Here is a 14,636-nt window from a genome sequence, read left to right on the forward strand (position 1 = left end):
TCCCGGACCGGGGCATGAACCCGCGTCCCCTGCATCGGCAGGCGGACTCTCAACCACTGTGCCACCAGGGAAGCCCCTGCAGCTGTTTTGGAGAGTGTCTTTTGATCAAATGAAGCAGAGGCTGGGGTACAAGGCTGAGGCAGAGGCACGGAAGCTTAGGGATCATCACACACATGGTAAAAGTGAGGACACACTTTATATCGTCTTCCCAACTTTATTTGGAGTTGGTGATGCCTGGAGGTGATGCGGACACTTATAGGAGTAATCCTTGAGACTGTTTGTGATGCTGCATTAAATGCACAGAGAGTAGAGGTGAAGACCTTACAGGCCACATTTACCCCTGGAGTTTGTAGTAGTGCACAGAAATAGCAAAGGGATAGAAAAGTGAAGCTGCATAACATTAGCGGGGAAAAGCACAGAGCTTAAAGACTGAATGAGGAAAATAGAACAAAAAGAAAACAGAGTGAATATGAGGGCAGAAAGGGGAAAGACTTGCAGAGATTTCTTCTAGCTAGTGCATCTGTACATTTTGCAAAATTTGTTGAAGCACCCACAATTAATCTGACTTCTTTTGATATTAACCGGACCAGATTTTAATTCTAAAAATCTCTATTGATAGCTTCTGACCATCTTCATGGATTTGTTTTATGCCACCACATTTTTTTTTAAATGTTGACATGTGAATGAACCTCAGATAGAAGGTAATGGCTGCTCTTAAATCAACTACAGAACTTGAGAACGTTCTCCCTTCAGTCCCCGTCTCCCTCCTCACAGGTTCCTACTTTATTCCACGTGCCAAGCGATCAGGACCTTCACTGCCTGTGAATTCCAGGCACCTGCAGCAGCAGGTGGCATCCTCTTGGGTAGTTACAGATTTCCTGGCATCCTCACATACTGGATGTTTTGTTCTAACTTTCACAGCTATTTTAAAGTTTCAAGAGTAAAGCTTTTTTCCCCTTTCAACCTAACTCTGTTTTTCAGTTTTATTGTTGAAGTGTCAACTTGTCTTCCACAAATGGCAGCATGTTTTGTACTTTGTCCAGCATCCTCATGGCAGATCTAACTGCCCTTGAAATGAATCCTCTTGTCTCCAAGAATTTCAAAGCCACTGGCTCCCATAAAACAGCAGAATTGATTGTACTTTAAATGTTAAAGATTTTGTTTTAAAAACTGTTATTTATCTATGCATTTGCAACATAGCTCTGTTTGCAAATTTTGCTCTAAGTTATTGGGTTGGCCAAAAAGCTCATTTGGGTTTTTCTGTAAGATGTTAAGGGAAAACCCAAATGAACTTTTTGGCCAACCCAACACACGAGGATTGGGAAGATGGGTAGGAACTTCTTAAGCCAGGATAAATGGCAAGAAGCCATGGAACCCAACAATCTCTGAGATATAATTGCTAGTAAGTCAAACTACTGTAATAAAAATTCTTATATTTGAAGGTCCAAATGATCATAGTCACGTAATATGTATTTATTAGCAATCAAAATTTTTTTTCCTTTAGAATGTTGAGCTCTAAGGCAAAGTATTAGTATTAACAGCAATTTGTTGTATAGACTTTGTTACATAGTAGGTGCTCAATAAATGTGCATTGAATTGAATTTAGTGTTAAATGAGAGATGTGGACTCTGTGATCCTTAATAGCTCATCCTACTTTGACCTATGATTTTATGATTTGTTCCATGAAGAACCAGGTTTATAGATAGTGAAAAGCTTCCTGATAGGTGGATTGTCCAATACTTCAAACTCAAAAGATGGACATCTGACCACAGACCTCATGGAATACTGATAAAACAGACCAGCCTTCCCTGAAGACTGGTCCATACCAGTTTCCATATTGTGTGATATATATCAATATCAGATGCCAAATACAAAATAGCAACGATTGTTATTCATTAGCATTATATTTGATTTACTTAAAGAAAGTGGAATTCCACTTCCTTTAAAATTCTTCATACATTTTTGGAGAAATTATAGAAATCTACTTTACATTGCATCTGTAATAATGAGTATCTGAATGGTTATTAGGAGTTAGGAAAAGCTCAGCTAAATTATCTTGCTTTCCTTTCCTTTCTATTCCTACTTGGTTGTATATGTGGGCTCAAGTGAATAAAAATAAAAATTTCTCACTTTTATGTAGCATTTTAAGATATATTATGTACTTCCTGATAAATGTGGATAGATAATCTGATTTAAAATGAAGAACTAAACCTCAGTGAGGTTGTCATTTGACCAGCCCTACTCTGTAGGGAACAGGGTCAGGATTTGAACCTACTTATTTGATTGATAACCTGGTCTATCTTATGCTATACCATATCAGTACTTGTCACAGTTCTTTACAGGCTCTGTGCCCATGTAAATTTAATATCTTTCACGACCTCTTTTGTGTATAGGAAATTAGTCTTCAAAGGTTGTGAACTCCACACAGGTTATTGGTTTTAAGCTAAGGGTCGATAGGCTAAGCTTGTGGTGTGCAGTAAAAAGATATTGAAAATAAAGTGTGAGGGACTCTAGAAACTAAGACCCTGTTTCAAAAACACATTGTTTTCCATTTCCTATGGCTCACCTCCACGTGAATTAATTGCCCAATTCATCAAATCCTCCTTTTAGGCCCCAGCAGACTAATTCAGTCTCATGCAGTTGGATTTTGAAAGATTCAAGTTGATAGCCCTATGAACCTGTTTATCTGATCTGGAGTTGTTGCTTTTCTTTCCCCATGATCAGTCAATATACCTAGATCAGGTATTTAAGAACATTGAGAAAAATGAGCTTTTGCCTTAATGTTTTATACTGTGCTTAATTGAGATCGTGACTCATTTGTGACATTCACTATTGAAATGAAAGTTAATTCTGGCTTTGGTATATTTTTCTCATATACATGTGCATATATATATATATGTATGGCTCATAAATACAATAACAAATATATATTATTACTCCCATTGTGAAGGTCATGGGCAGTGTAACTGTGGAAGATGTGACTGCAAAGTAGGCTGGTATGGGAAAAAGTGCGAGCACCCACGTTCCTGCCCGCTGTCAGCTGAGGAGAGCCTCAAGAAATGCCAGGGAAGCTCTGCTCTGCCTTGCTCTGGAAGGGGTAAGTGAGGGTCTCAGGCCTTGTGACCCATCGCCTCCTGTGAGTCAAATGAATTCAGTTCACATGTATCTTATTTAAAAGGTAGCTGAGATTCCTGAATGAGGAAAGATTAGTCTTTTCAGAACTAATAATGACTGCAATATCCATGAGTGAAAGTACATGGAGAAATATAATCTCATTCTTTCTCCCTCTCTGTCACACACACACACACACACACACACACACACACACACACACACACACCCATCAGTCTACTTTAGCTCTGAGTTCTGTTCAATTTCTATTCAGTTCAATGCTACATTAAAAAAGAAAAAAACAGTTTGGATATTTGCTCAGAGCTTTCTCAATAAGATCATCTAATTGTCCACTGACATTTCTGAAACTTAATAACATCCTATTGAGTTGTACTGTTGGCTTTTGAAAAAGTATTGTATAGACAGATAGCTTGGAATAAGCTTTTCTTGTCTTAGACGGCATGTAGCCTCAGGTGTGCTCTTGGTATCAGATCAGTACAAATTGGAGGAGAAGGAAGAATTCATCTAGGGGAAAGCTGGTTTCATTCTTTTTGATTTATCAAAATAAGAAATACAATTTCACCTCTCACATGAAAATGGCAAAGTTAATGTGAAATTTGCTTTCAGAGGTACTGGTAATTGAAGTTATTACAAATTTTATTCATGAAAGAGGAAAAGGAGAAAGATTTCCTTTATCTGAATGTTAGATCAGAAATTGAATTTTATGTTGCAGGGTAATTTTTTTTTGAAAAGTGAACTTTTTAATTGAGATATAATTCAAATGTCATAAAATTCACTCTTTTAAAGTATACAACTTAGTGGGGTTTTTTTAGTATATTCACAGGATTACCCAACCATCACCACTGCCTCATTCCTAAACATTTTCTTCACAGAAAGAAACTCTGTACCTTTCCTGGGCACTCCCCACTATCCTCTCCACTCAGCCCCTAGAAACCATTAATCTACTTCCTGTCTCTGTGGATTTGCCTAATCTGGATATTTCACAAATAAATATGAAATATGTGTTCTTTTTGCTCCTGTTTTTTTTTTCACTTAGCTTAATGTTTTCAATGTTCTAACATGTGTCAGTACTTCATTCACTTTATGGCTGAGTAATATTCATTTGTATGGATATACCACATTCATCCATCCATTCATCTGTTAATGAACATTTGGGTTGTTTCTACTTTCTGGCCATCGTAAATAATGTTCTGTGCATATTTATGTTCAAGTTTTTGTGTGGACATGTGCTTTTGATTTCTCTTGGATATCTACCCATGAGGGGAATTGCTGGGTCGTATTGTAACTCTATGTTTAACTTTTTGAGGTACCACAAAACTACCTTTAAAGTGACTACACCATTTTACATTCCCTCCAGAAGTGTATGAAGTTTCCAATTTCTCCACATCCTCACCATTATTTGTTATCATATGTCTTTTTCATTACTTATAGTTTTTTTGGGGGGAGGCAGAAAACTCCCAAAGTCTCCAAGATTATTTGTAACATAGTATTTTCTCATACTCTGATATTCATCCTTAATGATTATAAGGAGGAGGATAGGATATGGGTAGAAGGAATTTTTAATTTCAGAAGCATTTCTGAATTGCCCCATCTTTCATTAATACTCCCAGACTGGAAGCAATGTTCTACCAGAGTTAATAAAATATTGTGATTATAGTGCTTGAGTAAACCTATTATGCTCTTAAAATAACAAAGACTAAAAATCAGTATTCCTCGGACTACTGGTATTATTTATTGCTAAATATAACAAATTATAGGACTTCCCTGGTGGCACAGTGGTTAAGAATCCACCTGCCAATGCAGGGGACACGGATTCAAGCCCTGGTCCAGGAAGATCCCACATGCTGCAGAGCAACTAAGCCCACAACTACTGAGCCTGCACTCCAGAGCCCACGAGCCACAGCTACAGAGCCCACGTGCTGCAACTACTGAAGCCCACGTGCTTAGGGGCTGCGTTCCACAACAAGAGAAGCCACTGCAATGAGAAGCCCAGGCACTGCAACGAAGAGTAGTCCCCGCTGCAACTACAGAAAGCCAGCGCGCAGCAACAAACACCCAATGCAGCCAAAAATAAATAAATAAATACATTTGTTTAAAAAAATAAATACAAATAAATTATACAATGGAAAAATTTTAAAAGCATATAAAACATATCTCAAACATAAATAATGACTTTAAGTAGATATATATATATATACACACACATATATGTGTATGCATATATTTGCCAGTGGTTTCTCATTTATCTTGAAATTTTTTTATATAATGCTAGTGCAAGAGAATTATCTGTGGACTTTATATATCAATGTTTAATAAACTCTGACAAACATATTTGTCTCCTACCTTTCTAGAGATTCATTAAGTTATTTAGCTACCATTTTTAAGCAATAGCTTATATGTAAAGTTTATTTTATTCAAAAGGTGTTGATATGTATAGAATTGTATTTTTTACTTTTTTGTAATTCATTCAAGCCTTTTGAAGCACTTTACAGATAAATATAAGCTTCTCTAGTTTCAGGGAAATGGAAGTATTGATGAGTGAAGTGATTTTCCAGGGAACTGTAACAAAATATAAGAATTTTGAGAATGAAGACCAGGGATTTATGACAGGCAGTCCAATGCTCGGACCAGTGGTTAGAGACTTCCTTTTTCATAGGACTACATCTGCAAACTCCTGGGCACTGGAGGTCTTAAAGCAAATGGCCAATATGAAAACTTTCAAAGGATTAGTTTTGCAATTTATGAATGACAACTGCAGCTGTGGTTACGTGAGTGAGGAAAGCAATTACAAGGCTCATTGGTTCTCCAGCCAGAGAGCCTCAGCAGCTCGCTAGCTGGGGCCAAGGGAAAAAAACAATTCTCCCAGTAGAATTAAATTAGATTACTTGCTTGTGCTGCTGATGACTAAGTGTGATCATTATGTCTTAAAGGTTGGGGAATAATTTAGAGGATCTTTTAAATTCTCTATGAATTCCTGTGATTCCGTGATTTCTGTTCCTTCATTTAGTTAGATGACCTTCATAAAGACAATATTGATGTACAGTGATTCATCCTGCTCCTGGGGTTGGAAGGTGGGCACAGCTTTCTCAATTCTCCTATCAGTGTTCTGCTCAAACATTTTAAATGGCTTATGATAATCTACACATTAGTTTTAAACTCTTCTTGATTAAAAATGCATTTTTATTATTATTGAGGTTCTCCTGACTATGTGTCTAGCTTTGGCCAGAAAATGTGAGCAAAATGTGTCACTTTGGAGCAGAAGTTGAGGCAGTGAGAGATTTGCCATTCTCTCTTTTTCCCTGGCAAGGGGATTTGAAGTTTGAGATGGTGGCAGATCCATTAGCCTGGGTCTCTGAATGAGGATGATCAGAAGAAACCTCTGCTGACCCACCAAGGTTCTGTCACACGAGTGAGAAATAAACCTTTGTTGTTTTAAGCAGCTGAGATATTGAGGTTGTTTGTTATGGCTTCAGAACTCCTGACTCATACTCTCTTCTGCACACACAATTAGGGAACACAGGTAAAGCAAAGCAAACAAACAAGCAAATGCAACAAAAATCACACTCAATCCAAAGAGATAAGCATAAAAACGTTGAGGTTTATAACTATATATGTATATCATATCAGTATCAATATCTAAATCAACATAAATATCTATATATTTTATAAATGATGTTTTTATACAGTTCTATCAACAGCATTTATGTACACTTATTCGACAAGTTAAATGCTAAGAGCACTGAATGCATTATCTTTTTTTAATATTCCCCAAACACAATGAGATAGGAAGAAATATAATTCTTTTGTAAAAAGAAAAAATTGGAAATTTGAGCAGTTTACCATCTTACACAGTAGGTGCCAGATGTGCAACTTTTTTTTTTTTTTTTTTTTTTTTTTTGTGGTACGCGGGCTTCTCACTGCTGTGGCCTCTCCCGTTGCGGAGCACAGGCTCCGGATGCGCAGGCTCAGCGGCCATGGCGCACGGACCCAGCCGCTCCGCGGCATGTGGGATCTTCCCAAACCGGGGCACGAACCCGTGTCCCCTGCATCGGCAGGCGGACTCTCAACCACTGCGCCACCAGGGAAGCCCCAGATGTGCAACTTTTAATAAAAACTTTTAATACAGGCCCTCTGATGCCAGAGCTGTCCTCTTAGGTAATTTACTAACATGCCACAATTTGTTAACGTGTTCTTTTAACATGTGAATTTTCTGAACAGCTTATCATGAATATATTTTCTTGTTATAAATATTCTTCTGCAAAATTATTGATATGGCTGCATAGTATTCCATAAGACGGTTGTAGCAAAAGAATTTAATCAACCCTCTTTTATTAGACATCTAAATTGTCTCTTAGTTTCTTCAAGTTATAAATGTTATAACTTACATTCTTGAAGTGGAATATTTGCATAAATCCTAAGTATTAATTCTTAGACATGGATTGCATAGATCTAAATGAATAAAGATATATTAAAACTTTTTAATAAAAACATTGCCCAAACAATTTATAGCATCTAGAAAAATTGTTCCAGTATACCCTCCTACCAGGAGTGGAAGAGGGGCTCCCTTTGCCCACCAACAGTGACAATTTTAAATAATTAGTTCGCTTTACTTGGTGTATTTTGCTCTTCGTGTTGTAAACTTTTACTTTATCAAACTCCTTTCACTGACTTCTGTAATCATCAAAACAAATGATTTATCTGCGGGCATTAATCTTCAGAAGTTTGTGTTTGCAGTATTTGCCTTCTTTGATCATCATCTGTCCTTATGTCTAGGTCATCTTTTTGTTTGGTATTGCACTCCCATGTGTTTTTGTTGTCTTTCCTCTGTGCCCTTTGGTTTTCTTTCATCAGACATGTCCTAAGAGGTATTGCATATGTTTTGGTCCTTCAACACACATACCCATACACCTCCACAAGGGGAGGTGTGGAGTGGAAGAAGAATGACAAATTGAAGCTAATTATTTAATATTGTAGCTTCCAGAAAATAGGAACCGTGTCCTCATTTTTATCAATTAGTATGCTTTAATTAATTAATTAAGCAAGTTGGTTCAATTCGTCACCTAGGAACGTACTTTCAAAGGATGATAGCATGCCAAATTCTCACCATCTGGAGATTTTTCAATTTAAGCCGTAATTTATCTCTCCTTTTTAGTGGCAAAGCACACCTTTAAGTTCTTTTGCTTTTATTAATCAGAGAAGTTTTCTATGATGCATGTATGTTTTTAACCTACGTGTTTTTGACTCTACGTGATTTTTTTGGTCAACTAAATCATTTTTCTTATTCATGTATACAGAGATACAATTATTATTTGGAACATAACTTTTTTTTAAAATTGGAAGTCCTCTAAAATTTTTTTAAAAATTTTTTGGGAGGAGAGTCTTTTAATTAAAAAAAAATTTTATCAGCTTTATTGAGGTATAATTGATGTACAAAAACTGTACATATTTAATGTATACAACTTGGTGAATTTGGACATGTGTATACACCTGTGATGCCATCACCACAATTAGGGTGATAAGCATATCCATTACCTCCAAAAATGTCCTTGTATCCCTTTGCTTTTGTGTGTACGTATGTGTGTGTGTGTGTATTTGTGTGTAAGAATGCTTAACACAAGAGAGATCTAAAATAGTCAAACCTATAGAAGCAGAAAATAGAGTGGTGGTGGCCAGGGATGGGGAAAGGAGGAAATGGGGAAGTTGTTATTCAATGGGTATAAGTGTCAATTATACACAATGAATAAGGTCTAGAGATCTGCTATACCACAGAGTGCCTATAGTTAACAATTTAAACTTTTTCTGTGTGGTTTTGTGGACTGGAAAACATTTTTAAAATTAATTAAATAAAAAAAATTTTGGCTGTGTTGAGTCTTCGTTGCTGCGCATGGGCTTTCTCTAGTTGCAGCGAGCGGGGGCTACTCTTCGTTGCGGTGCGTGGGCTTCTCATTGCAGTGGCTTCTCTTGTTGTGGGGCACAGGCTGTAGGCGCATGGGCTTCAGTAGTTGTGGCACGGAGGCTCAGTAGTTGTGGCTTGCAGACTCTAGAACACAGGCTCAGTAGTTGTGGCTCACGGGGCTCAGTTGCTCTGCGGCATGTGAGATCTTCCCAGACCAGGGCTCAAACCCGTGTCCCCTGCATTGGCAGGCAGATTCTTAACCACTGTGCCACCAGGGAAGTCCCCTGAAAAATTTAAGAGGATAGACCTCCAAACATTTTAGCTTAAGTACAACACCACCTAGTGTGATTTTGATTATATTTTTAAAATCCCTAGTGGCTTAATTAGATATCTTACTGTAAGTTAACTGAAGTGGGAAATGTGTAGAGTTTTCAAGAGGCAAGGGAACCCAGTGTGTTCTTCCAGTGGTCCTTCGAGAAGGAGAGTGGGATTCAGATTTCCTCTCTTCTAGGCATTCAGATTGATTGATCCAGTCCATCTATCAGAGCTTGAGAACCGTGGGATAGTCATACACTGAATTATGACCTTTCAAACGTAGTTGTTAAGGATCACATCCAAAGAAGATGAAGAAATGACCCTGTAAAATTAACTGCTTTACTCTTCCTTATCCAGAAAGAATCATCCTGCTTTCAGTGATGCACAGAATGGGGATAACATCAGTGAATTGGGAAATAATGTCAGAAGCAAAAGGCTATATTTTGTCATATAGACATATAGACATTAAATGATGAGAAATCAGTCTGTGGATCCCAGGGAGTCTTCTATGGATCTCTGAGCACATCTTAAACTTACAGTGCTCTCTGTTAGGGCTGTTATGTGCTCTATTATCATGGAATAACCCACAATAGAAAGATGGTATCTAGGAAGAGAAAAGCCTGTTTGTTATTTGCTTCCTTTGTACTCAGAAAATACTTATTAGAATGTCTTTAAACTGTATATGCAATCCACACTTCACAGAACCTCAGGAATGTAAATACTCTCTCTTATGACTTTATTGAAGATAGTACAGAGACAAAAAGAGTGGGATCAAGTGGGGGAACTAAATATGGGGCCTCTAGCATCCTTTATGTCCTCATGATGTGTTGGGACTTCTGTGTGTTGGTGGGGCATTTTCTACCTTCATGAGGAAGCCAAAGGTGCAGGTGCCCAGAACTGGTGTTTTTCTGGATGGTCCTAATTCAATCCAGTATTTAACTTCTCAGTCATATGAAGAAGCAGCATTTGCTAAAGGCATAATTTGTGTACATTGAAGGAAACTGCTAAAAATAATGGAAACAAGCCAAGAAAAGATCTCATGCAAGACGGTTATGTAGGCACTCCCCTTTCCAGTGGGTAAATAATTACCTCTGTTCCTTATTTCGCCTTCTTTTTTCATCTTGCCTTTCCTCTTGCTATTTTTATATTCAGCAGAGCACAAAGGAAATTCAGAAGCTGAATTTAATAATTTTGTCTATCTTTTAAAAAGATGGTAGAAAATAATTCAATGGAAAATAATAAACGTAGTGTTTGTTTTGATAACCTGAGTATTTTCTAATCCATAGTTCAGAAAACTGTATCACTCCCAAGACAGAGTGAATATTTTTTTTCGTGTTCCAGTCAGCGATCTTGCCTAAATGCTTTATCTATGGCAACAGAACACTTTGTGTCAAAGATAGGAAGCGATCCAAATAAAAGGACAATTTTTATTACATTTTGCATAATTTTTATTACATTTTGCATAATTTTTATGTGGTAAATTGAAAACTGGTGAAATTTTTTGGCTGAGAAACCTTCCTAGGAAAGGCTGCAATGAATATTGTCAAAATCTATTTGAAATGAAAATAGAATATCGGACATGAATTCAACCCCGATTTCTTTAAGGGACCTTAAAATGAAACCTGTGACAACTATCACAATTTTGTTGCCTTAATTATATATTTATTTCTATTAAAACATTAAGCACACAGTGAAGGATGTACTGTGGGGCTCTAGTGGTTATTTAATTGATTTTATTCAATATAAATAAGCAAACCAGCTATTTTTAGTGGGAAAAAAACAATCTCTTCTGCTATCAGCTGTCATCTTCGCAGAACTACACAGTCTACAGACTTTCTTTTTAACAGAAAATCAATGAGGCAGAAGGTCATTATTTTGTCTAGGCGTTAGGGTCATGTAGATGATCAGAACTCTATGATTCCTTTCTTGGATACATAAGATGCCATTAAAAATTTATAAGGCTGGTCATTGTGTTATATTTGCATGATGAATATATGTGCAAATATTATATTCAATAAAAATTAGTATGTACAATGTATGATCATACTAGAGCACACTGACATCTTATGCATCGTATTTTCATTAGTGATGTTGCTCATCGAATTGAATAAATCTAATATTTATTGATCACCTTACCAAGTATCTCTATGCTAAGCTGGGGATCAGGAAACTAGGACCAGGAGGCCCACATTTTGTTTTTGTAAGTAAAATTCTATTGGAACACAGCTATGCTCACTTGGCTGCTTTTTTGCTATCATGGCAGAGTTGCCACAGAGGTGTATGGTACACAGGGCCTAAAATGTTTACAATCTGGCACTTTACAGAAGGAGTTTGCTGGTTCCTATGCTAAGCATTTGTGATAAAAGTGACAAAGAACAGGTTGAGTGTCTTGAGGGTCAGGGGAAGAAGATATTATTTTCTAAATAAATTTGGGGGCATATAGGGCTTCATGAAGTGAGTGAAGCTAAAACTGAGTTTACCTATAAGTAGCATTAGACAGATACTGGTTTAGAAAAAAGAACATTCACGCTAGAGGGAACACCATGGAGAGAAACACTGAGTTAACAAGGGAATAACTTTTTCAGGGGACAGGAGACAAACTCACTTTTTTTTTTTCCTGCGGTACGCGGGCCTCTCACTGTTGTGGCCTCTCCCGTTGCAGAGCACAGGCTCCGGACACACAGGCCCAGCGGCCATGGCTCACGGACCCAGCCGCTCCGCGGCATGTGGGATCCTCCTGGTCCGGGGCACAACCCCGCGTCCCCTGCATCGGCAGGCGGACTCTCAACCACTGCGCCACCAGGGAAGACCCAAACTCACTTTTGATGATATATGAAGAATCAGACAGTGGTGGGAAGCAGCCTGGGGGCAAATGCCATTTCTCCCATCCCCTGTTACCCTCTCTCCATGTTGTGATGGGTTTGAGACAGAAAAAACAACTTCTTTGCAGACCTCTTGTTCTCATAATTGTCATAGGAGGTTGATGTCAGTACGAAGGACACACACTGTAAGTACAGATTTTAAACACACTGCAATGATGTCATAGAAATGCCAGGTTAACCTTGCTTAGTGCCTACCCCCGTGCATCATTGCTAAAATACCAAGTTTAATGTAACTAAAGTGACCAAGGTTCAACCTTCCTATACGCAAGACAAGTATGCTAACATCCTCTCCTGAGCTTTTCTTCCTCTTTCCTATACCTCCAATCATGTTTACTTATCTACTGAGGGAATAGGAGAAGACAAACACAATTCTAAAGTGGCTGTTTTATTGAGTCATTCCTATTAGCAAAGTAAAATGACGGCAGTTTAGCAGTTGGATTGGTATTTTGAGGGTCACATTGTCTGTAACGGGTATGCATACACATACCTGCATGTCTTAAATGGCAAAAGGACATTGTGTCCTAGTGAGGCAAGATAGTGGGTTATTGGTTTGGGCTGAGAAACCCTAGACTGAGTCTGGGCTGTGCCACTAACCAGGTGTATGATCCAGCAAGTCACAGGCTACCTTAATGGTGACTTTGAACTTCACTTCTTCAGGCTACTTTTCCTCTCCTTCACTTCTCTCTACAGCAAGTGAACTTGACTCTGTGTTCTGACTCACTTGGATCCGTAGATTCTGTATGCTCTCACGGGCCTCATGTGTTTCATTTTATGACTCACCTTCCTGACAGACTTTGTCTCTGGTTTTGCATAGCTAACTAGATAGCTGACTACTCTTCAGGAGAATCAGGTGACTAGCCAAGCTGTTTTCTAGAGTCTGCTTTCTACCAAGTGACTGTTTTGGGTACAAACTAATATATTCTTTGGTTATGGAATCCTTTCCTTTGCAGTGTAACAGTTAAGATGGATGAGATTTTGGTTCTTCATAAAAATTTATTTCTTATGTGATGCCTTTCATTTGGATAAAGGAGGAAAGACAGGATTCTTTGGCTTCTTATTTAAGTTCCTAAATAACTTTGGCTTCTTTGCTGCTCAAAATATCCATGCCATGTGGATGCTTGTAAATAGTACCAAATGGTCTGGCATAGTACAGTCATGGACCGTTTAAGGTTTGAACGGTCCCAAGGATGAAACAGAAAATATTTGAGGTCATATGTAAAGTTCTTTATAAGGACATTAAATCACTTGCCAGGATTTCTTTCTCTGGATTTTTTCCCTAAGGCCCTGTGTTGCACAATAGTTAACTGAAGGAGCTTCAAAGAAATGTAAAAAAAAAGATCGCCAGCAGATATAGAGTATACGGTGACTAGAAAGGTGTCTCACACAGCTTCACTTGATTAACTTGCTGGAAGTGTGCGTATCATTAATGTTAGTATTAAATTATAGTCACAACAGTGAGATGATCGCAGAACTTATACACTTGAGTGTAGTTTACTGTAATCATAGACAGTAGCAAAACCCAAGAGGTGTAATTCGTGCTTGACTCTAAAGGCACTGTTCTGGATGCTTCTGCAACATAAAGAGAGAAGCCCAGAAGGATTATTAATAGATGAGATCCTGGGTGGGGTAGGAGGCCTGAAGTCTTGTGGCTGCACAGAGGTGTGACAGGGCTGGAACATGCTGACATTGTTCAGCCCTGTTCCCAGATGTCACTCCCATCCTTCACTTGTACGGTCCCTGGGAAAACTCTCGACAGGCATCTGCTTCCTGTTTGGGTCGAGAGGCGCACACAATGCTGCCAACTTGTGCTTCCTTTGAGCATCTATAGCCTCATCCAGTCAGTCACTTTCCAATCCTCAGGGCGTGTGCCTCTGCGGGGGCAGGAATTCAAGAGATGACCATATGGCCTATGAAAGCCTCTCGGGGCAGATGTGCTCACCCCACATTGTTTGTGTGGCCCTGGGAAGTTGTATTTTAGCTTTATGGACCTGCAGTTGTTATCTCTAAACACAGTATTATTATAACGGCTGTTTCCTCTAAAATGTTGTGAGGGGCGATTAAGATGGCACGTAGGAAATTGTTTCATTAACTTTAAAACCAACATGCAGATGTGAGGGATTGCAAGGGTTTAAGCAGACGACATAGCAGCTGAACTCAAGGCCATAGAATTTAAGAGAGAAAACAAGATCAATATTCCTTCACTCATTCATTCATTAATTCATTCATACAGTCAACATATATTTATTGGGATCCTACTATGTGCCTAGAACCAGTCTAGGAGCTTAGGATGGAATAATAAATAAGACAGCCAAAGTCAGGGCTCTCAGAGAGCTTGTGGTAAGTTTGGTCAGAGAAGTTAAACAAGAAAACAAATAACTTTGGTTAGTGCTAGGAGAAGGAAATCAAGATAA

General features: G+C 38.3%; 1 protein-coding gene across 2 annotated transcripts in view; it reads left to right on the forward strand.

Annotated features, from left to right (window-relative positions):
* The window catches only part of ITGBL1 (integrin subunit beta like 1), a 206,057-nt gene that overhangs the window by 113,216 nt on the left and 78,205 nt on the right, over nucleotides 1-14,636 (forward strand). For both annotated transcript variants that reach the window (XM_060079597.1, XM_060079598.1), the window contains exon 7: nucleotides 2,951-3,097. In XM_060079597.1, coding sequence (XP_059935580.1) covers nucleotides 2,951-3,097 — 147 coding nt within the window. The remainder of the gene's footprint in view (nucleotides 1-2,950; nucleotides 3,098-14,636) is intronic.

The sequence above is a fragment of the Mesoplodon densirostris genome, chromosome 17 (assembly GCF_025265405.1).
Source record: "Mesoplodon densirostris isolate mMesDen1 chromosome 17, mMesDen1 primary haplotype, whole genome shotgun sequence".
Classification (NCBI taxonomy): domain Eukaryota; kingdom Metazoa; phylum Chordata; class Mammalia; order Artiodactyla; family Ziphiidae; genus Mesoplodon; species Mesoplodon densirostris.